The sequence below is a fragment of the Crotalus tigris genome, unplaced genomic scaffold, assembly GCF_016545835.1.
Source record: "Crotalus tigris isolate CLP2741 ecotype Arizona unplaced genomic scaffold, ASM1654583v1 scf7180000024321.1087588, whole genome shotgun sequence".
In the NCBI taxonomy this organism is placed as follows: domain Eukaryota; kingdom Metazoa; phylum Chordata; class Lepidosauria; order Squamata; family Viperidae; genus Crotalus; species Crotalus tigris.
The window spans coordinates 550,530-575,000 of NW_024100493.1; the positions used below are offsets into that span (position 1 = coordinate 550,530).

General features: G+C 44.5%; 1 protein-coding gene across 11 annotated transcripts in view; it reads left to right on the forward strand.

The window, feature by feature from the left end:
- The first annotated feature begins 8,286 nt into the window (after positions 1-8,286).
- LIMCH1 (LIM and calponin homology domains 1) overlaps positions 8,287-24,471 on the forward strand; it is a 167,013-nt gene continuing 150,828 nt past the window's right edge. For 4 of the 11 annotated variants that reach the window (XM_039325233.1, XM_039325238.1, XM_039325235.1 and 1 more), the window contains exon 1: positions 8,287-8,558. In XM_039325233.1, coding sequence (XP_039181167.1) covers positions 8,469-8,558 — 90 coding nt within the window. In that variant the 5' untranslated portion in view covers positions 8,287-8,468. The remainder of the gene's footprint in view (positions 8,559-24,471) is intronic. The other 7 variants (XM_039325245.1, XM_039325247.1, XM_039325246.1 and 4 more) reach the window with 4 other exon arrangements.

The window sequence follows — 24,471 nt, forward strand, 5'->3', positions numbered from 1 at the left end:
GGAAAAAATGGCAGACTGCGTTGTTTGGCGACCCCCGTGAAATGGTCGTTCGACCCCAAATGGGGTCCCGACCCACAGGTTGAGAACCACTGATATAGAGAAAGCGGTACGCAACCTGTGCGGCTTGGCGGGCCCGACCGGGAGGAGGGGAGGGAGGAACTGGACCGTGCGAGTGGCGGGCCGGCACACACGTGTGCAGTTAGACTTGCACAAGGGGCGGGCTGGCGATCACGCATATGAGTGCCTCCCCCCAGCCTGCTGTTCAGACAAGTTGAGTTGCGTGCACGCACTCCGGCCAACCACTTGCATGGGCCAATTCTGAATAAGCTGTGACCCAGTAATGGTCCACAGCACAGGGATTGGAGACCCTTGATATAGAGCAGGGATAGGGAACCTTGGCTCTTTTATAACTTGTGGACTTTAATGCCCAGAATTCCTGAACCCACCATGCTGGCTGAGGAATTCCGAGAGTTGAAGTCCACAAGTCATAAAACGAGCCAAGGTTGCCTACCTCTGGTATAGAGTATTATGGAGGCTCTCAAATAATATGGTATAAGCTCTAGTGTAGGGGTCTTCAAACTTGGCCCTTTTATGACTTGTGGACTTAACTCCCATAATTCCTCAGCCAGGCACACGTGTCTGGCTGAGGAATTCTGGGAGTCGAAGTCCACAAGTCATAAAAAGGCCAAGTCTGAAGACCCCTGCTGTAGTGCCTCTGGGCAATATCTGGAACAATGTGGTGGTCCACATAAGCAAATGAATTGGGTATTGTTTAATGAAGGACTAGGGACCATGATAGCAGTATTCCAGTATCTGAGGGGCTGCCCCAAAGAAGAGGGAGTCAAGCTATTCTCCAAAGCCCCTGAAGGCAGGACAAGAAGCAACGGAGGGAAACTCATCAAGGAGAGAAGCAACCTGGAATTAAGGAGAAATTTCCTGAGAGTGAGGACAATTAACCAGTGGAACGACTTGCCACCAGAAGTTGTGAATGCTCCAACACTGGAAGTTTTTAAGAAGAGCTTAGACAACCATTGGTCTGAAATGGCATAGGCCTCTTTTTTTTCTCTTTTCTCTCTCTCTCCATGTTTGTGTGTGTTTCATAACAAAATTAATGTCCACCTTCAACCTCTCCATGGTGGTTTTACGGTGTATAACAACTTGCTAAATTATTAACAGCTGGAAGTTCATTCTTGGATCAGGTAGTTGTTCACCAGTAGCTCTGAGTCTACCTAGCTAATTGGCAGTACCTGCCCAATCTTGATGATCTTGAGTTAAGCCTGCACAGGACTTGGTTATTGCTTAGATGGAAGACAAAAGCCCTGGACATTGGAAAACCTTGTGGAAAAAGGCAACAACAAACCATGTTTTGTATTGCTGCCGAAGAAACCCAACATGGATGCATCAACATGTCACCAGCAGCTCAGCTGGACTGGACATTTATATCAATTTGTTGCTTAGCAATATATAAATAGGGGTGGAGATAACCCGATCAAAGATGGCTTGTCCAATATACTAGAAATATACTTATTTTTTTAAAAAATAAGTCCAGTTCTACCAGGTAAATAATACCCGTCCCTGTACGTTATACTGGCCTTTATAAAACCGTTATCTAGTGTTACCTGGTAAGTTACATAAAAGTTTCAATTAATATGAGGAGTTGACCCTCCACTGGACATCAACATAATAGATTCCTTGGCCTTTTATCACCTGGATAAAGTAATCGGTTGATCACCTCGAAGCAGACTTCACTTACTTAGCCACTGATGGATGCTCTGTTTTCCCTGAGTCCTTGAGGTAAATTTCCAGGAACCCATCTTTAAAATTATTTCCAACAAGCATAGTAACTTACATCACCTGTCACCAGATTTGACACTGACGTGGGAGGCAGCCCTTGCGCAATTTTTCACAAACTGAAATTTGGAGGTTGAAAATGGCATTTACTTGGCTTTTTTAAAAAAAATACTTGTTTTCCCTCACTAGATGGCAGACGTGAAATGTTTTTTCAGAATCTTCCCAATCCGCACAGAATAACAAAGAGTCGGAAGGGACCTTTGGAGGTCATCTAGTCCAGGGCTTTTCATCTTTTTCACCCATTGTACCACTTTTAGGATATGGCAATATCCGAGGACCACCAGTTGCCTAGCAAGGTGTCAAAAACCTGATGACCAAAAAAAAAAAAAAAGGAAAAAAGTGATAAAGTACAGGTAGTCCTTGACTTACAACAGTTCGCTTAGTGACTGTTCAAAGTTACAATGGCACTGAAAAAAGTGCCCCCCAAGCCACAGCTGAACAAGACACCTGCCTGCCCGCCCAGCCGCACTCTTCCTCCTGTCTGAGGTTTTCATTGTTGTGAACATTTCTGTTGAGGATTGACAGCAAGAGTGGGGTGGGGGTGTTTGGTTTTTATCCCCCCCCCCCGGTCTGCTGGGTGGTTGCAGCAGGTTTTGGTCACTTCACATGACCCTGGGACACTGTGATTGTCATAAATATGAATCAATTGCCAAGCATCTGAATGTAAATCACAAGACCCTGGAGATGCTGCAACAGTCCAGCTGATCAGTGCTTCTTCAGGGCTCAGCAGAAGCGCCAGGATCAGCACTGATTTCCAGCTGATTGGTGCTTCTTCAGGGCTCAGCAGAAGCACCAGGATCAGTGCTGAGCTCCAGCTGGAGCCTGGCGCTGATCCTGGCGCTTCCGCTGAGCCCTGACAGCCCCGAAGAAGTGCCGATCAGCTGGAAAGCGGCACTGATCCTGGCACTTCCGCTGAGCCCTGACAGCCCTGCAGCTCCAGCCGTCTCTCGCTCAGGCTTGTGTGGTGCTGCCACCGGTTCAGCCCATTCCCCTTATTCCCGCTACCACTTTTCTAAGATGGTTGCGTACCACCTGCCAGGTGCCAATGTACCACAGGTGGTACCCGTACCACTGGCTGAAAAGCCCTGATCTAGTCCAACCCCTCTGTTCAGGCAGGAAACCGTGTACCAGAGGTCCCCAACCTTTTGGGCACCAGGGACCAGTTCCGTGGAGAGAGGTTTTTCCACAGACTGGAGGGTGTGTGGTTTTGTGTGTTGCCTGCATCCCACGGATAGGGCTTTGCTTCTTTGTGTGGACCGGTTGCTGGCGTGATGCAGCCCAGTACCGGTCCACAGACCAGGGGTTGGGGACCTCTGCCCTACACCATTCCAGACAAAGTGTCCCTTTTTTCTTAAAAGCCTCCAGTGATGGAGCACCCACAACTTATGGAGGCAAGCAGTTCCACTGGTTCAGCGGTTCTCAACCTATGGGTCGTGACCCCATTTGGGGTCGATTGACTTCTTTTGTGTCGCCAAATGCGGCGATCCGCCATTTTGTCCCCTCCGGGGGCGCGCCGCGCCTCCGGGGGGGCGCCGCCGCGCACGCGCGCTGCGCATGGGGGTGGCGCTGCACCCCCGGGGTGGCGCCGCGCATGCGCGCCGCGCATGGGGGGCGGTGCCACGCATGCGCGGTGCGGCACGCATGCGCATAACGTTTGTGTGACGGGGGTCGCCGTCACACAAACGTTGAGAACCGCTGCACTGGTTAATTATTCTCACTGTCAGGAAAATTCTCCTTAGTTCCAGGTTGCTTCTCTCCTTGATTAGATTAGGCTAGACTACTTTTACTGAGGCAGGCTTTTGTCGTTTTGTGTGCTAGTGTGAGTCCATGTGGTTGTAAGATTCTGTCGGTGGTTTTTGAGATGTTCTTGAGGTATGGCAGTGTGATTCTTCATAGGGCTGACTTTGGAAAGAAGTCTGCTTTCACTGGAAGTTGTTATTTTGTGTAAAAGTATTACTTGGTGGCAAGTGGAAGCAAAACTCACAGAAATAGGAACGAAGCACCGTGAAGAAATAGTTGCATTGGTGGCTGACTTCAGGCAGTCCTCACCTGAGGGACACAATCGAGCCCAAAGGTACTGTTGCTAAGTGAGTCCGTCCCTAAGTGAATTTTGCCCCCATTTTAAGCGAATTGCTCTAGTTGTTATAAATTAGTATCTATATCTCTATATTTATATCTATCTATCTATCTATCTATCTATCTATCATCTATCTATCTATCTATCTTATTTATCTCTCTCTACCTCTCTACCTCTCTCTCTCTATCATCTCTCTCTCTCGCTATCTATCTATCTATCTTATTTATCTCTCTCTGCCTCTCTCTCTCTCTCATCAATCTCTCTATCTCTCTCTCTACCTACCTACCTACCTACCTTATCTATCTATCTATCTATCTATCTATCTATCTATCTATCTATCTATCTATCTATCTATCTACCTATCTACCTACCTACCTACCTACCTACCTACCTACCTACCTACCTACCTACCTACCTATCTATCTATCAATCAAGATAGAGATAGAGATATATTTCCCTAATCTTAATTCCACTGTTCAGTGTATCTTCATTCTCTGATCTGGATCCATTGCTTCAAGCTGTGCGTGTGTGTTTTTTGCTAAAACCTTTTGCTACTTCTGCCAAATCACCCCAATGGATTTTTATTTATTAGTTTGTATCCCACTTTTATTATTTTTTTACAAATAGAACTCCAGGCGACAAACATGTCTAACACTTCCTCCTCCTCCTCCTCCTCCTCCTCCTCCTCCTCCTCCTCCTCCTCCTCCTCCTCCTCCAGGTTCACTTAACAATTGTAGCAAGCAAGGCCTTAAAACAGGATGAAACTCCTTGAACAAAAGTCTCACTTAAGGAAATAAATTTTGGGCTCAGCTGCGGCGGTAAGTCAAGGACCACCCATACCAGAGTTGGCAGGGACCTTGGAGGTCATCCAGTCCAACTCCCTGCACAAGCAGGAGCCTCCCTAAAGCCACCCTATTCCATAAACCATAATCTCTGTCCTAAAACCCTGGTTTGTGACGGGAGGCGTTGGGAAAGGCTGCCGAGCTATTCAAAGGAAGGAAATTCTTGGAACAGTGTGAAACCGACAGAGGAAGCCCTGCTAGACTTTCTGGATGAGTTCCAGTTGAGTTCAAAACAGGAATAACCATGTTTGTTGTCGGTCTTTGAACAAGGCACTGTGGGGGATCCTTGGATGCCGGTTTATAAGGAGACCGAGGCTTATTGTGTCTGCTGTGGGTGGACAAAGCCGGTCTGAGCTGCAGACGGATCGGCTGGTTTATCATGGGCAACTTTTAACAAGCTTTCCTGTTTAATAGATCTGACCCAAAACCTGCCAGCCGAAGCAGAGGGTTAATACAGGAAGTCCCTGACTTACGACGGTTCATTTAGTGACCGAACTTACAAAGGGATTGAAAGAAGCGATTGTTTTTCACACTCACGACCATCGCAGCCACCCCCAGGGTCACGTGATCAGAATACAGAAGGCTCGGCAACTGGCATGTACTTAGGACGGTTGCAGTGCCCCTGGGGGATCACGCGATCCCCTTTTGTGACAAGTAAAGTCAAAGGGGGAAGCTAGATTCGTTTAACAACGGCATCACTAACTGAACAACTGCAGGGATCCACTCAACAACGGCGGCACGATAAGTCACAAAATGGGGCAAAACTCACTTGACCCGTGTTTCACTTAAGAACACAAGTGTTGGGCTCAGGTTGGGATTGTAAGTTGTGGACTTACGAGCCCCACATTTCTGTTGCTAATTGCTCAATAACAAATGCCTCGCTTAGCAGCAGAAATGTTGGACTCAACTGTTGGTTGTAAATTGAGGATGAGCTGTAAAGAGGGTCTGCTTTAACAAATGACAGAGATGGGCTGTGTCTACACAAGATGTGGAATCCTTCCCCCCCCCCCCAAATCATCTGCAAAATATGCCTGGCTCTACACCATACCTTAACATTTTCATGCAGCTTTTTTTAAAAAACAACAACCCACAGTCTCAGAGAGAGAGAGAGATAAATGACAGTATAGATAGATATAAATATGGATGATATAGATAATATAAAAGATAGGTAGGTAGGTAGATAAGTAGAGATAGATAGATAGATAGATAGATAGATAGATAGATAACAAAATAGAGAAAGAGAGAGATATGGATGATAGATATAGATGATATACATGATAGGTAGGTAAATATAGATAGAAAGATCGATAGATAGATAGATGACAGTATAGATAAATAGATAGATGACAAGAGAGAGAAAGAGAGAGAGAGAGAGAGCTATGGATGACATAGATGATGTACATGATAGATAGGTAAGTAGGTAGGTAGGTAGATAGATAGATGACAGTATAGATAAATAGATAGATGACAAGATAGATAAAGAGAGAGAGAGAGAGAGCTATGGATGACAGATATAGATAGATGATATACATGATAGATAGGTAAGTAGGTAGGTAGGTAGATATAGATAGATAGTTAGATAGATAGACATGGATGATATAGATAGATGATATACATGATAGATAGATATATATAGAGAGATGTGTATGTATGTATGTATGTATGCGAGTCCCATGGACTGCAAGGCGATCCAACCGGTCAGTCCTAGAAGAGATCAACCCCGACTGCTCTTTAGAAGGCCAGATCCTGAAGTTGAAACTCAAATACTTTGGCCACCTAATGAGAAGGAAGGACTCACTGGAGAAGGGCCTAATGCTGGGAAAGATGGAGGGCAAGAGAAGAAGGGGACGACAGAGAAGGAGGTAGCTGGAGGGAGTCACTGAAGCAGTAGGTGTGAACTTAAATGGACTCCAGAAGATGGTAGAGGACAGGAAGACCTGGAGGAACGTTGTCCATGGGGTCGCAATGGGTCGGACACGACTTCGCAACTAAAGTCATGTATGTATGTATGTATGTATGTATGTATGTATGTATGTATGTAAAATATTCCATTATGCAACGCTATAGGCTTTAAAAAAACAAGTCATGGTATCTTAGGGTATTCCTGGCCTGTTTCCATAGCAACAGAAAGCACAGCTACTTTTTGATGCTCGGCTGAAAGAGGCACAGAGTTTTCGCTGATGAAAAATCTGAGGCCAAAAATCTGCTTGTCTCAAAATTCAGGGACTTTTGGGGGGGGGCGGTTCAGCAACATCTCCCCCCCCAGTTGTGGCTGTTTTCTTTGGAGTTTTCCTGATTTTTCTTCCTCAGACAACATCCAGGAGCCATCCGCCACCTTCGTGGGGAGTCAGATGAAGATACAGATAGTCCTCAGCTTACGACCACGATTGAGCCCCAAGACATTTGTTAAGGGAGCTTCCCCTCCATTTTATGACCTTTCTTATTAAGCGCATCACCGCCTTTGTTAAGTTAACTTCATTGACTAAGTTAACAATGAACCAGTGGAACCACTTGCCACCAGAAGTTGTGAGTGCTCCAACATTGGAGATTTTTAAGAAGAGACTGGACAGCCATTTATCCGAAATGGTGTAGGGTTTCCTGCCTGAGCAGGGGGTTGGATTAGATGACCTCCAAGGTCCCTTCCAACTTAATAATAATAATAATAGTAATAGTAATAAAAGTTGGAAGGGACCTTGGAGGTCATCTAGACCAACCCCCTGCTCAGGCAGGAAACCCTATACCAGCGATTCTCAACCTTTCTAATGCCGTGACCCCATAATACAGTTCCCCATGTTGTGGTGACCCCCAAGTGGGTGTGGCCACCAATAAGAGGGAGTAGGACAGCTAGGGAAAAGGGAAAAAAATGGCAGACAGCGTGGTTTGGCGACCCCCGTGAAATGGTCATTCGACCCCAAATGGGGTCCCAACCCACAGGTTGAGAACCACTGCCCTATACCATTTTGGACAAATGGCTGTCCAGTCTCTTCTTAAAAATTTCCAGTGTTTGAGCATTCACAGATTATTATTATTATTAATTATTATTATTATTATTATTACTACTACTACTACTACTACTTATTGTTTTTTAAATACTAACCCAGACAGTAGCAGCAGCAGTAGTAGTAGTAACAACAAAACAACAAAAGAACAAAACAACAACAACAATAATAAATAATAACAACAAATGGCATATACGGTTTCCTGCCTGAGCCGGGGCTGGACTAGAAGATCTCTAAGGTCCCTCCCCACTCTGCTCTCAAGGAAGAAAGGCGCTCCAGCCGCGTCTCGCCCAGCGGGGACCAGCCGCATTCGGGGCAGCCCCTCAAGTGTCGCAAGGCTGGGTCGGGCGGGGGGGGCTTATCACGGGGGGGGGGACCCCTCCTCTCTCTCCCGCGGGGAGGGCCAGCAGCTTCTCTCCCCCCCTCCCCGGCGGGGCTGGCCGGCGGGGCCGGGCTCGGGGGCGCGCCCGGGAGCAGCTGGGCCGGCGGGGGCGCGCCTGGGCGGAGCCAGCCGGGGACGCCGGCCGGGGGTCGCCGCATGCCCGAAGGAAGGCAGCCGGGCTGCAAGCGGCCGTCGCTCCTTCGCTGCCCGCCGCCGCCGGGAGCAGCTCGAGCAGGAGCCGCCGCTGCAGGAGGAGGAGGAGGAGGAGGCGGGGGTGGCCCGCTCCAACCGCCCCCCACCGGGAGGCTGCGCTGCAGATGGCCAGCCCGGCTCCAGCTCCGGCAGAGAAGCCGTCGCCGCCGCCGCAGCCCGAGCCCGCCTTGGCCGAAGCCCGCCGCTGGATCGAGGTAAGCTGCAGGGGAAGGGAGGGGAGGGGGGGAGGGCTTCTCCTCCGCCGTTTTCCCTTCCTTCCTTCCTTCCTTCCTTCCTTCCTTCCTTCCTTCCTTCCTTCCTTCCTTCCTTCCTTCCTTCCTTCCCCTCTTCCCTTCCCTCTTCCTTTCCCCTTCCTTTCTCCCTTCCCTTCCCTCTTCCCTTCCCCTTCTCCTTCCCTTTTCCTCCCTCCCCTTCCCTTCCCCTTCTGCTTCCCTCTTCCTTTCCCCTTCCTTTCTCCCTTCCCTTCCCTTCCCTTCCCCCTTTCCTTTCCCCTTCCTTTCCCCCTTTCCTTCCCTCTTCCCTTCCCCTCTTCCCTTCCCCTTCTCTCTTCCTTTCCCCTTCCTTCCCCTTCCCTTCCCCTTCCTTTCCCCCTTCCCTTCCCCTTCCCCTTCCCTCTTCCCCTGCCTCACCTCTCCACTGCCCTGCAACAGTGCAGAATTTCTCTTACTGGGGTGGAGGCAGCTGGGTGGTGGGAGGGAAACCCCTCTTGGCCTTAAGCTCTTAATCACCTGGGGCTGCTCTCCTGGGGGAAGGGGGATGGGGAAGAGGAGGAGGAGGAGGAGGAGGAAGAAGAAGAGGAGGAGGAGGAGGAGAAGGAGGAGGAGGAGGAGGAGGAGGAGGAGGAGGAGGAAGAAGAAGAGGAGGAGGAGGAAGAACAAAGATCAGCAGCTCCAGGAAGGCCATGGCTCTCCCCTTCTTCCAAGAGGGATTGGAAATGGGTCTTGTGGAGGGGGCTATCAGGAAGGGCCTGCTGATGGATGTGAGCGGGGTGGAGGATGTCAGGCAGACATCCTGGAGGATAATTTGGGAGCTAAGCCCACATCCTGTAGTTTGGCTCCCAACTGCCTGCCCGTTCACTTCCACCTTCCTCTCCCCCTTGAATTATTCGATTATTAGCAATAGTTATTGAATGAGTTTGTGTGTAACCGCCCTGCTTGCACACAGGAGGGGACTCTTGGCCGCTTGCAACATTTAAAACCATTCCTCTCTGGCATGGTGAAGCACCTCCTGCATCCCACCCTCTTCTCTGCAATCGTCCGATCATTGCAATATTCCCAGTTCATTCCCATCTTCCGCACTGGAAGTATGGTTAACATTTATTAAACAAATTTTTATAGAGCCTCCCAACTCACACAGAGGTCGCGCTGGGTGGCTTACAGCATTTTAAGTAATCCTCTAGAGCAGTGGTTCTCAACCTTTTTAATGCCGCGACCCCCCAACTGGTCATAAGTCGAGGACTACTCAACCGGTCGTAAGTCGAGGACTACTCAACTGGGGCAGCACCGTTTGCAGAATGGGACTTTTAGTGGGCTCAGCAGGGCAGAGACAGCCTGGACAATTCCTATTGGCTTTTGAAAGCCAATAGAATTAGACTCTATTCAAGAGAGTTTCTTCTATTGGCTTTCAAAAGCCAATAGAATAAAAGGGAGGAGCACAGCTAAGGAAAAGGGGGAAAAAACGGCGGACTGCGTTGTTTGGCGACCCCCGTGAAATGGTCATTCGACCCCAAATGGGGTCCCGACCCACAGGTTGAGAACATCTGCTCTAGAACGGTCAAATAATCACTGCATCCGGTTCATTCGTATCTTTGGAATCATCAAATCAGGGCCTTTCTCTCTCTCCCCCCCCCCCGCTTCTCTTTTATTTTTTTATTTATTTATAAAAATTTTACTAGATGCGGTTCCTATTAAGTCGGCGTGGGGATCTTGTATTTGTTTTTATTTCCGAAAACGCTTTTGTCCCGTTCTGCAAAACAACAACAAAAAACAAACAAACCGGAGAGCGGGTGAAGGGTTGCGTTGAACTTGGCTCCTGGCAGATGTGTGTGGCCCTGCTCTTTTCCTGGATAGTCTGGTGTTTCCTTATTTCAACCTTTTAAAACCTTTATTGCAGGAATTGGGGATGGCCAGGCTAGAGAAGAGAAGGACCAGGGGGGACATGATAGCAGCGTTCCAGTATTTGAGGGGCTGCCACAAAAAAAGAGAGGGGTCAATTTATTTTCTAAAGCACCAGAGGGCAGGACAAGAAACAATGGATGGAAACTAATCAAGGAGAGAAGCCACCTGGAATTAAGGAGAAACTTCCTAACAGTGAGAACAATTAACCAGTGGAATAGCTCCTCCTCCTCCTCCTCCTCCTCCTTCTTCTCTCCTCCTCCTCCTCCTCCTTCTTCTCTCCTCCTCCTCCTTCTCTCCTCCTCCTCCTTCTTCTCTCCTCCTCCTCCTCTTCTTCTTCTTCCTCCTCTTCTTCATCTTCTCCTCTTTCTCTCCTCCTCCTCTCCTCCTCTCCTCCTCCTCCTCCTCCTCCTCCTCCTCCTCCTCCTCCTCCTCTTCTTCTTCTTCTTCTTCTTCTTCTTCTTCTTCTTCTCCTGTTCCTCCTCCTCCTTCTCTCCTCCTCCTCCTCTTCTTCTCCTCCTCCCCTCCTCCTCCTCCTCCTCCTCCTCCTCCTCCTCCTCCTCTTCTTCTTCTTCTTCTTCTTCTTCTTCTTCTTCTTCTTCTTCTTCTTCTTCTTCTTCGTCTTCTTCTTCTTCTTCTTCTTCTTCTTCTTCTTCTTCTTCTTCTTCTTCTTCTCCTCCTCCTCCTCCTCCTCCTCCTCCTCCTCCTCCTCCTCCTCCTCCTCCTCCTCCTTCTTCTTCTTCTTCTTCTTCTTCTTCTTCTTCTTCTTCTTCTAATCTTCAGTTCGATTCATAGTCTGGGATTGGTAAAAACTGAGCAGGTCAGTTCAAGTCCTAACCAAGGACCTAAGAGAGCTGTGAAGGTATCGTCTGAGTACATAGGCAGGTCCACGTAAGGTGGTTTTTTGCAAAGTCAGGATATCCTGGTTTCATCAGTTCAGGATCTCCATGTGTTTGGGCAGCCCTTTGGATATTGTTCCAAGGGCTCCTATTATTATTGGTACAAGCATTGATCTCTACCTTCATAGTTGCTCAATGTCAATTTGCAAATCACGATATTTCGTTATTTTTTCTCTTCCCTTCGTGCATCACCTGGGCCAGACTTTTTTTCTTTGCCACAATAGTGATGTCAGGTGTGTTGTGGGAAAGGTATCTTTTGGGATTCAAAAGTCCCAAAAAACCTTGACTGGGAAGAATATTATAATATTGCTCTATTTAATGTGACCTACACCGATCCTCCTCCCCGCTTCTTTCCTCTCCCCTCCTCCTACTCTCTCTCCTCCTCATCCTCCTCCTCCTCCTCCTCTCCTCCTCCTCCTCCTCCTCCTCCTCCTCCTCCTCCTCCTCCTCCTCCTCCTCCTTCTTCTTCTTCTTCTTCTTCTTCTTCTTCTTCTTCTTCTTCTAATCTTCAGTTCGATTCATAGTCTGGGATTGGTAAAAACTGAGCAGGTCAGTTCAAGTCCTAACCAAGGACCTAAGAGAGCTGTGAAGGTATCGTCTGAGTACATAGGCAGGTCCACGTAAGGTGGTTTTTTGCAAAGTCAGGATATCCTGGTTTCATCAGTTCAGGATCTCCATGTGTTTGGGCAGCCCTTTGGATATTGTTCCAAGGGCTCCTATTATTATTGGTACAAGCATTGATCTCTACCTTCATAGTTGCTCAATGTCAATTTGCAAATCACGATATTTCGTTATTTTTTCTCTTCCCTTCGTGCATCACCTGGGCCAGACTTTTTTTCTTTGCCACAATAGTGATGTCAGGTGTGTTGTGGGAAAGGTATCTTTTGGGATTCAAAAGTCCCAAAAAACCTTGACTGGGAAGAATATTATAATATTGCTCTATTTAATGTGACCTACACCGATGATCCATGTTTTATTTTATGGTGGTGGCAGGGTCCAAAATTCTTCATTGTTGGTTTTTAGGAACGAGACCTATAAAGAAAAGATGGGCTTGTTTTTATTTTTGCTCTGTGACTTTATCCCACACTCAGAGAATCCACACGCCTTCACTTTAAAATTCCTCTCGCGGTCCTGTAAGATGAAACCTGGTGGTCCATGATATTCAGAAGAGTGAAAGATGAAACATAAGACTTAGCTGTATTAGTCTGGTCTTTATATAGATTAAGTTGGTAACCGCTGCAGATGAATTTAGCTTTCTGTGCCTGTGCGCGATCTCGCACACACTACCTTTGCTTCAGTCTTGCCCGTCTCTTTAGTTTGCAAAGCATAGCTCTAGATCTCAAAGTTTATACAGCATTATAGCTTGGTCATATAGGTAAGTCCTCGTCTTACAACAGTTCATTTAGCGACCGTTCAAAGTTACAACAGCAATTAAAAATTAATGGAATGGAATGAAAGAATAGAATAGAATTAAGAATAGAATAGAATAGAATAGAATAGAATAGAATAGAATAGAATAGAATAGAATAATATATAGAATAGAATGGAATGGAATGGAATGGAATGGAATGGAATAGAATGTAGAGTAGAGTAGAGCAGAGCAGAGCAGAATAGAATAGAATAGAATAATAATATATAGAATAGAATGTAGAATGGAATGAAATAGAATATAGAATAGAGTAGAGTAGAATAGAATAGAATAGAATAAAATGAAATAGAATGTAGAGTAGAGTAGAATAGAGTAATAATATATAGAATAGAATAGAATATAGAATAGAATAGAATAGAATATAGAATATATTATTCTATTCTATTCTATTCTATTCTATTCTACTCTACTCTATATAAATATAGAGTAGAGTAGAATAGAGTAGAATAGAATAGAATAGAATAATATATAGAATAGAATAGAATAAAATGGAATGGAATAGAATAATAGAATAGAATGGAATACAATACAATACAATACAATACAATACAATACTGGAATGAAGAATAGAATTAGAATTATATGGTATATCATGTGGCAACTATGCTAGTGTCAGGTGTGAAGGACCAGCTCCACACATGAAAGTCCAATTAAACTGATTTATTGTCAAAACTCTAAGCACAGGATTTAGCACTTGCTGGAGTTAGGGAAGGGCCAATAGAATTCAAGGGAGGGTGGACTGAGTTTGCTTGCAGCTACATAGGGATTCTAGGCTGATCCCTCTTTTGACTCCATCACCCAGATTCTGCCACTCCTTCCCTTCCATCTGGCCCAGGATGAAACATCTCTTACTGAAGGTACAATGGGAATGTCTGTGCTAGTCCAGATCCAGAGCACCTTGACCTGTTTTGGATCTGAATCCTGCACACCTCCAGACTCTGCATCTGGATTCCTGTGCTCTGCAAAGGGTGAGCTGCTGTGCGGTAGATCAGGGATCCCCAACGCCCGGTCTGTGGACCGGTAGCGGGCTGCAGCATGTCAGCAACCGGTCCGCACAAACAAGCAAAGCCCCATGCAGGCAGCACACAAAACCACACACCCTCCAGTCCGCGGACACGGATCCGGTCCCTGGTGCCCAAAAGGTTGGGGTCGTCTGCAGTAGATGACTTCTTTTATATCTCCTATAAAACAGCATTTCTCTAGCCGCATCATGTCTCCGAAGCTTCTTTAATTAGTTACGAAGCGTGGGTGAAGTTTCCAAGGAGATTTATTTCAGGGTACAGGGCTGAAGTCTAAATTATCGGATAGGCAAAGCAGCTCTATGTTAGAGCAGGTGACCTTTGAAATAATATGTTTTAAAAGTCCCATGTTTGCAAATGGGTTGTTTTTTTTTCCCCGAACTGAAAATCGGCGTAACAAAAAGATTTACTCGGTTCGTTATTTTGTAGGGTCATTAGCGAACAAGTTCATCAGGTTTGGTCAGAATGACTTCGTTGGGGAAGGGAATGCGGTCTGGAAGCTGAACAGTTAAATAATTCACTTTGGACTGTTCTTTATATATATAAATAATTAACTTTGGACAGTTCTTTTTACATATATACATACATACATACATACATATATACATACATACATACATATATATTAAAGGTGGAAGGGACCTTGGAGGTCATGTAGTCCAACCCCCTTCTCAGGCGGGAAACCCTATACCATTTCAGACAAATGGCTGTCCAGTCTCTTCTTAAACACTTCCAGTGTTGGAGCATTCGCAGCTTCTGGAGGCAGGTTGTTCCACTGGTTAATTGTTCTAACTGTCGGGAAGTTTCTCCTTAGTTCTTGGTTTTTAACATAATCACCTTAATATTTGGTAAACAGCATGTTGTCTGGGTTAGTATTTAAAAAACAATAACAATTAATTTATAATAATGATAATCCTCATCATCATCATCTGTGAATGCTGCAACACTGGAAGTTTTTAAGAAGAGACTGGACAGCCATTTGTCTGAAATGGTGTAGGGTTTCCTGCCTGAGCAGGAGGTTGGACTAGATGACCTCCAAGATCCCTTACAACTTTATTATTATTGTTATTATTATTATTATTATTATTATTATTATTATTATTATTATCATCATCATCATCATCATCATCATCATCATCCAAAGTCACTTTTTTCAGTCACTTTGAATGGCCAATAACTACCTGATTGCTTGCTCTAAAATTACTAGAATTTGGGGATATGATTTTGGAAAGATGGTTGCTTATCAGGGTTATCCGGGCTGTTTTTTAACTGTGTATCTCCACTTTAAAATTTATAAAGTTACCAGCCGTAGTGAATGTGTGGGTAGCTGCAGGAATACTCGGAGGATGAAATCTACCCATAACTTTTAGCAGTAAATTCTCAACATGTGTTCCTTATAAAACCCAAGTTTTGTTTTGCTTTTTTAAAAAAAAAAACAGGTGGAGGAAGAGAAGAGGACTTTTAAATACATGTAATTTGATCAGGTTTGCTTGCGTTGGTCTGTCTGATACGCCTTTATAGCCTTTTAAGAAATGCTTCCTACGGCGTGCTTTGTTTTTAATTATTCTACTGACCTAAATGAAATTGCCTTGGTGAAATTAGAACAGCATCGAACTTGACACGTGCTTGTTATTTATTCTTAGCTTACTATATTCTTATATTATGAATGCAATAAAATGTAACCAAATAAGCAAAAATAAGTATCTATCATGTCCCTGGAGAGGCTTGTGGGTTTTTTTCCTTCCTTCTTACACAGCTTTGGATGGGAATAAAAATCTTGTATATCTTTGAGCGAGTAATAACCGTAATGGATGGTTATTTCTCTCAATTTTTAGACCGTGCTCAAAAGTTTAGCGTATTGCTGTTGGACGTGCTTCCTAAACCCGTTGGGAAGATTTGGAAGCTGATTCAGTAGAATCCCGAGATGACTTGAAAGATTTGATGCAGGAAAATCGAAATCAATCAAGTTGCCTTGGAATATCAGATGTTCACAAGGGTCCCTTAAAATGGTACACACAAGTTGTGGGAGCCAAAGCAAAGACAGTCCTGAATATTTGTCTTGGGTATTTTTCAGAAATATTGATTGGTGGAGGAAAGAGCGAGGTAGTAAACTGCTAAGTAAGTTGTAAGTTTGAATAGCGTAGTGCGGGCGTATGTAAAATTGCAGGGGTCTTAAGGTGATGGCGCCATGTTGACTGTGGGAAAGGCCAGGTCTGCACATGAAGGTCCGGTTAACTGATTTATTGCTGAAAGCTTGTGCATAGTAATCTTCTCAACTAACGGTTAGCTCCTGCTAGGAGTTTGATAAGAACCAATAGAATTCAAGGGAGGGTGGACTTAGTTGGCTTGTAGCTACACAGGGATTCTAGGCTGATCCCTCTTTTGACTCCACCCCTCCAGATTCTGCCACTCCTTCTCCATCTGGCCTAGGATGAAACATCTCTTATTGACGGCACGATGGGAATGTCTGCGCTAGTCCAGATCTAGAGCACCTTTGCTTGTTTGGGAGCTGAATCCTGCCCACCTCCAAACTCTGCCCCTGGTAGGAGTTTGATGAGGGCCAGTGGAATTCAAGAGGTTGGACTGAGTCGCTTGCAGCTATGTAGGGATTCTAGGCTGATCCCTCTTTTAACTCCGCCCCGGGCTCTCCGCCATTCCTCGTCCCTCAAGAATTCACTTTATTCACGGTGTTGAGGGAAGATTTGGCCTAGATGGGCGGTGTATAAATTTAATAAGTAAATAAACAAGGTTTGACCAGGAGTCTTTGGACTTGCAGTCTTAGCACCTGCATTAGTAGTCTTGAATCCTACCTGAGGGTCAGGCAGACATTTGGATTTTAACCATCCCACACTCAATGATACACATAGTCCTCAACGTACAACCACAGGGGAGCCCACAGTTTAGTTTAGTGAATTTTGCCCCATTCTACGACCTTTCTTTTTTCTTTTCTTTTTTTTGGGTAAAGATTTTATTGATTTTTTTTTCATCAACATATGTTAATTTTTCCAATCAACAAGCTGTCTGAAGTTTGCTATGCTAATATATGTTCAATTCCTAATCCTTCACTCTTTCCTCCAGCCAAGAATAAAATAGATAGTAGCCTGTATCTTCTTTATCTTTCAACCTCATAGTTAATCTGCCCATCTCTGCACATTCCAATATTTTCCTGATTATTTCTTCCTCTGATGGCAGTCCTTCATTCTTCCAGTATTGTGCAAAAATTATTCTCGCGGCTGTAGTAATGTGTAAGATTAAATACAATTTCTGCTTTATTAGTCTTTTCAGGCATAATACCTAGTAAAAAAAAGTTCAGGTTTAACATCCACTTGTTCGCCCAATATTTTTTCTAACCACATACGTATCTTTCTCCAATAGGCCTTTGCCTCCACCAAATGTGATAATAGCTCTACGACCTTTCTTGACACAGTGAATCACTGCGGTTCTTAGTCACACGGTTGTTAAGTCAATCTGGCTTCCCCCATTGACTCTGCTTGTCAGAACGTAGCCAAAGGAGATCACGTGACCTTGGGACGCTGCGGCCATCATAAACGTCAGTCAGATGCCAAGTGGCTGACTGTGGGTCACGTGACCCTGGGGAGGCCGCGACAGTCGTAAGCCGGTTTTTTTCAGTGCCGTTGTCATTAAAAGAACTGTTGTAAATCAAAAACTGCCTGTATTTCGGTAGCACCTACTGGGAACGCTTTAAAGCAGCTGCATCATCCCAGGGGGGAAAAAAACCATGTTGAGTTAAAAAAGCTGCCTATATATGGGTACGTTGGGAATCGTTGGGTATGTTGGGAATTGAATGAAGAGAAGGACAAGGGGGGACATGAGAGCAGTGTTCCAATATCTCAGGGGCTGCCCCAAAGAAGAGGGAGTCAAGCTATTTTCGAAAGCCCCAGAAGGCAGGACGAGAAGCAACGGATGGAAACTAACCAAGGAGAGAAGTGACCTGGAACTAAGGAGAAACTTCCTGACAATCAGAACAATTAACCAGTGGAACAACCTGCCTCCAGAAGTTGTGGATGCTCCAACACTGGATGTTTTTAAGAAAAGACTGGACAGCCATTTGTCCGAAATGGTCTAGGGTTTCCTGCCTGAGCAGGGGGTTGGACTAGATGACCTCCAAGGTCTCTTCCAACTTTATCATCATCATCATCATCATTATTTCTGTTGTAAAAAAAGATGTGGAGACTCTGGAAAGAGGGCAGAGAAGAGCAACAAAGATGATCAAGGGACTGGAGGCTAAAACATACAAGGAACGGTTGCTGGAATTGGGGGTGTCCAGTTTAATGAAGAGAAGGACCAGGGGTGACAGGTTAGCAGCCTTCCAGTATCTCAGGGGCTGCCCTAAAGAAGAGGGAGTCAAGCTATTTTCGAAGGCCCCAGAAGGCAGGACGAGAAGCAACAGATGGAAACTAACCAAAGAGAGAAGCAACTTAGAACTAAGGAGAAACTTCCTGACAGTGAGAACAATTGACCAGTGGAACGACTTGCCTCTAGAAGCTGCGAATGTTCCAACACTGGAAGTTTTTAAGAAGAGACTGGACAGCCATTTGTCTGAAATGGTATAGGGTTACCTGCCTGAGCAGGGGGTTGGACTTGATGACCTCCAAGGTCCCTTCCAACTTTATTATTATTACTATTATTATTATTATTATTATTATTATTATTATTATTATTATGGATCATCGCACAGTCAGCCAGATGTTCAGCCTGGATTTGGCATTTTGTCTACTACTACTACTACTACTACTATTATTATTATTATTATTATTATTATTATTATTATTATTATTATCGTAACTTCAAATCTAAACCCCCACAGAGTCCTATCCTCCGAGACTGGGTCAGTCCTTTGGATTTCATAATAAAAAAGATTTTCATTCCAAGGTCCCCCAGTAAATAGCATTCTTGGCTTCGTTGTGGTTTCATCTCGTGGGCTGACGGATACTCAACAGGTGTTGGCAAAAATACTCAGCCTTTAGGCCGCCATCAATACGAGTATCCATGGAAAAGTTTATTTGTTGAGCTTGGATCTGTGTCAAAAACATTCAGGCCAAAGACACCCATAAGCCCAACTGGCACCAGTGACTCTTTAACACCTTGTTGTCACTGTTCATGAGGAAAATATCTAATCCTAGATGTGCCAGAAAGAGTGCAGAGAAGAGCAACGAAGAGGATCAGAGGGCTGGAGGCTAAAACGTACAAAGAACGGTTGCTGGAATTGGGCATGTCTAGTTTAATGAAGAGAAGGACGAGGGGGGACATGATAGCAGTGTTCCAGTATCTCAGGGCCTGCCCCAAAGAAGAGGGAGTCAAGCTATTCTCCAAAGCACCTGAATTTGCAGGACAAGAAGCAACAGATGGAAACTGATCAAGGAGAGAAGCAACCTGGAACTAAGGAGGAATTTCCTGACAGTGAGGACAATCAATAGAGGAGAATGGTTTGCCTCCAGTAGCTGTGAATGCTCCAACACTGGAGGTTTTAAAGAAAAGATTGGACAACCATTTGTCTGAAATGGTATAGGGTTTCCTGCCTGAGCAGGGGGTTGGACTAGATGACCTCCAAGGTCCCTCCCATCTCTGTTTATTCTATTCTATTCTTGTCTGTTCTAGTTCTGTTCCAGTTCTATCCCTATTCCATTCCATTCCATTCCATTCCATATTCTATTCCATATTCTATTTTATTCTATTCTATTCCATTCCATATTCTATTCTATTCTATTCTATTCTATTCTATTCTATTCTATTCTATTCTATTCTACTCTACTCTACTCTACTCTACTCTACTCTACTCTACTCTACTCTACTCTACTCTACTCTACTCTACTCTACTCTATACTCTACTCTACTCTATTCCCATCCCATGGTCATAAGTCGCTTTTTTCAGTGTCGGTTTAACTTTGAACGGTCATTAAAACTTCCAGTGTTGGATCATTCACAGCTTCTGGAGGCAGGTTGGTTAACTGTTCTAAGTGTTAGGAAGTTTCTCCTTAGTTCCAGGTTGCTTCTCTCTTTGGTCAGTTTCCATCCGTTGCTTCTTGTCCTGCCCTCAGGCGCTTTGGAGGATTGTTTGACTCCCTCTTCTTTGGGGCAGCCCCTGAGATACTGGAAGACTGCTATCCTGTCCCCCCTCGTCCTTCTCTTCATTAAACTAGACATACCCAATTCCTGCAATTGTTCTTTGTATGTTTTAGTCTCCAGGCCCTTAATCATCTTAGTCGCTCTTCTCTGCATTTTCCCCAAAGTCTCAACATCTTTTTTTGTAACGTGGTGACCAAAACTGGATGCGGTATATTCCCGGTGTGGCCTTTACTAAGGTTAGCGAGTAAGCTCATGCTAACCAAACAGATTTTTTTTTTTTTGAAAAAAATATATGAAAGAATCAATATGGTTCACTGCTGACATTTGTTAACCTGACCAAAAAAACATTTGCTTCTGGAATCTGAAATTCTATCGTCAAATACCTAAAAAAAAAAGCAACCTTAGAAAAATTCATACAGAATTAAGCACGCGGCGACCAAAATGCTTTGGTCACAAACCCAGCTTAAAACAAAAACTAACTGCCTGTTCGTATCCTGAAGTTTATTCTCCAGACTTTTAAGAGTCGTCAACGAGCGTCTTGAGGGGAGAATGCTCAGCTCCAGAAAAGGGACTTTTGTGAGCGGCTGAGCAGTTCTTTGCTTGATTACACGGGTTAAAAATGGATGCTGCTTGGCATGTCGACATGCCTCATTCCAGCTTCTTGCCTGTCTTTATTTTTAATCCTCCTGCGGCGGACTCTGCACCTTTTCCTCACATCCATTGCCCTGCTCCTTGTGGATTGAGAAACTAGCCAGCTGTGATTTGCCAAAAACGAACACGACGGATGCCAAACATCGCTAGGGAACAGTTGCTCCGTCCAATTTTAGAAGCATCCAACATGCTGGGACAGTTGAAAAGTTTTGGCCTCTGAGCATCGTTAAGATAAGATAACCTTTTATTGTCATTTTTTTACTATGAGCACACTGGCCTGCATTAAAAATGAAATTCTGTTGCCTGCTCTCAAAAGAAAGTATATATTAGTGGTGGCGAACGTATGGCACGGGTGCCATAGGCGGCACTCAGAGCCCTCTCTGTGGGCATGTGCGCCGTCGCCCCAGTCCTCGGCCTTCTGCTGGGTTTTATAAAACCTTTTCGCTTTAAGCCTCCATCGCCGTGTGCAAAAAAAAAAAAAAGGTTCAATCAATTAATTTCAACTTCTTGTGGGAAAAAAAAGATGGAATTGATTGGTTGAACTTTTTAGTTTAGCCACGCCAACACAATGGGTCATGCCCACCCAATTGGCCATACCCAGCCAACGGGCCACGCCCACCCGGCACCCAACGATGCATAAGTGGGTTTTGGGTTGCAGTTTGGGCATTCGGTCTCTAAAAGGTTTGCCATCACTGGTATATATCTACCTATACCCCTACACAACACACAAATACACATGCTATATACATATAGGAAGAAAGGAAGGAAGGAAGGAAAGAAGGAAGGAAGGAAGGAACAGCCCTTAGACTTATATACCGCTTCACGGTGATTGACAGCCCTCTCTAAGCGGTTTACAGAACCAGCATATTGCCCCCAACAATCTGGGTCCTCGTTTTACCGACCTTGGAAGGTTGGAAGACTGAGTCAACCTTAAACTGGTCAGAATCGAACTGAATCGAAGGTTGATGCTACAGGGAACAAAACCGTGACCGAATCTGGATGTTCTGCTTCAGATACCACAAAGCACCCTTCTCCCAGAAGGTAATTAGGAAAACAGGTCACGGAGAGGATGTGTAGCATCCCAGACAATCCTGCGGCACTTGCTCAAGCATCGTTTATATGCCATATCCTGAAGAGAAGGAAGTGAACAACCAATATTTTCTACTGTCCTCACCACTCTCTGCACCGCCTTCCTGTCCGAAGCAGTGAAGATACTTCCAAACCAGATAGTAATGCAATAGGACTGAATCTGGATGTTCTGCTTTGGATACCACTAAGCCTCCTTCTGGAAGGTAACAAGAAAACAGGTCGTGGAGAGGATGTGTAGCATCCCAGACAATCCTGCAGAACTTGCTCAAGCATCGTTTATATCAGTGGTTCTCAACCTGTGGGTCGGGACCCCATTTGGGGTCAAACGACCACTTCACGGGGGGTCGCCAAACAAGGATGTCCGCCATTTTCCCCCCTTTTCTTTGGCCACACCCCTGGCACCCGGTGATGTATAAGTGGTTGGGGGTCACCACAACATGGGGAACTGTATTATGGGGTCGCGGCATTAGAAAGGTTGAGAACCACTGGTTTATATGCTATATCCTGAAGAGAAGGAAGTGAACAACCAATATTCTTTTCTGCTGTCCTCACCACTCTCTGCACTGCCTTCCTGTCTGAAGCAGTGAAGATACTTCCAAACCAGACAGTAATGCAATAGGACTGAATCTGGATGTTCTGCTTCGGATACCACTAAGCCTCCTTCCGGAAGGTAACAGGAAAACAGGTCGTGGAGAGGATGTGTTAGTGTCCCAGACAATCCTGCGGACCTTGCTCAAGCACTGCTTATATGCCATGTCCTGGATAGAAGGAAGTGAACTACCACTATTCTTTTTTGCTGTCCTCACCACTCTCTGCACTGCCTTCCTGTCCGAAGCAGTGATGCTTCCAAACCAGACAGTAATGCAATAGGGCGGGATGCTCTCCATTGTTTCTAAAGTGGTAAGGAAGATGTGCTTTTTCTCATGCAACGCAGAAAAGGCAGGCACTGTTGTGCCTGCTTCACCCGCGTCTCACGGTTGAGTGACCAAGCTAGCTAAGAGTTAGCATTTGTACCCAGCATCATTAAACGTGTGGCCCTTTTTCATCCCAAGTTTTTTTTTTGTGCCTTGCAAAGATTTTGATGGAGAGCATGAGGGATTCTGTGGGAAAGATTTGGGAAATGGAAGAACAGGACAGATCTTGAAAAATCAGTTGAGTTCCACAGAGGAGGAGAAAAGACAAAAATAAGGGCAAAATTGTCCTGTCCAACAGAACCGTTTTAACTCTCTGTAAAGAACTGGAAAAGGTGTAGCAGGTAGTCCTTGATTTAATAATCATTCGTTTAGTGACCGTTGGAAGTTACAAGGGCGCTGAAAAAGAGTGACTTATGACCATTTTTCACACTTATGCCCGTCGCTGCATTCTCAACATACCCCAGTCCATTTAGGGACTTCAGTACTGCAATGGCTATTTGCGCATTTTCTAGGTGAATATGATCCATTAAAACAAATCCTTAGAAGGACACATAAATAGATTAAGAAGTAAAAGAGTACAGCAAGATATAATTATTTTCACTTGCAAAAAACCTTAACAAGTACAGCAGGCAAACGTAATGCAAAATAAATATGAATATTTATTTTTGGCTTTTTAAAATATGTTTAATTTGTCGTCCCCCCCCCATATTTGGTTTAGTGGCAGCCCTGTGGTCAAAATTCATTAAATGTTCTTCAGAGAATAAATGGTTTTATTCTGAAACGAGTTATTACTTTTATTTTTTATTTTCCATTTGGTTTGCATGAGTTTGGATCTGTCCTTCCTCGTTGAATTGCCATCTCTGATTTATTCACATTCATTTTTCCAGCGGCCTTTTTCTTGGTTTGTCCATTTATGACCCCAGTCGAGAGATAAAATGGAAATTGTTTCTTAAGTTCTCGCATGAACGAAGGCAGATGCACTTTTTAATATCTTTTTCTCCGATAAAATATTTTTTTTCATTATATTTTCATTATATATCACCGGTATAAAATTCACAAATGCTGTGGGACGAAGTACAACAACAACAACAAAAATGTGATATTTGTTTTTGGCCAAATCATATTGCTTGTAATGAAGTTCAATACGTTGAAATGCAACGCCGAGGACACACAAACAGAATAAATTTAAAATTCAAATTTATTCCACTCCGGAGATCAGATACTAAGCAAGCTACTGGATAAAAGAAGTCTTACATCTTTCTAAATATATGTAGATGCGTCTGGGAGAAAACCAATAAGTATAATAGAGTCTAAAAATAATTAAGAACGTAGTTACTCAAATAAATCTGGGTGAAATAGTATCCTAAGACTTTCTAATCCTAAGTAACGGTACTGTATATCCTACAAAAGATAGCACAGATCTCAACAACTTGAGACGTTACAGATGAGCCTCAGTTTAGAACAGTTCAAAGTTACGACAAAAAGTGACTTACAAACATTTCTCACCCTTACGACCGTCACAACATCCCCCTGGTCACGTGATCAAATTTCAGCCCCTTGGCAACTGACTTGTACTTATGACGGTTGCCATGTTCTTGCGACCTTTGGACAAGGAAAATCAAGATGGAAAGCCAGATTTGCTTAACATCCGTGTGTCACTGACTTGAGAACTGCGGTGTTTCCTTTCATGACTGTGGCAAGCCAGGTCATAAAATGGAGCCCAAAGTCACTTGTCTCGCTTAGTGACAGAAATTTTGGGCTGAATTGTGGTTGTAAGAAGAGGACTATCGGTATAAGGATCTCTCCGGATTCCTTACATAAAGAACAGTATAATAGCAGAGAACAAAAGATGCATCCGGGAACCCTTGAAACATTCAAGGTCTGACACAAAGACGCATGTCCGTG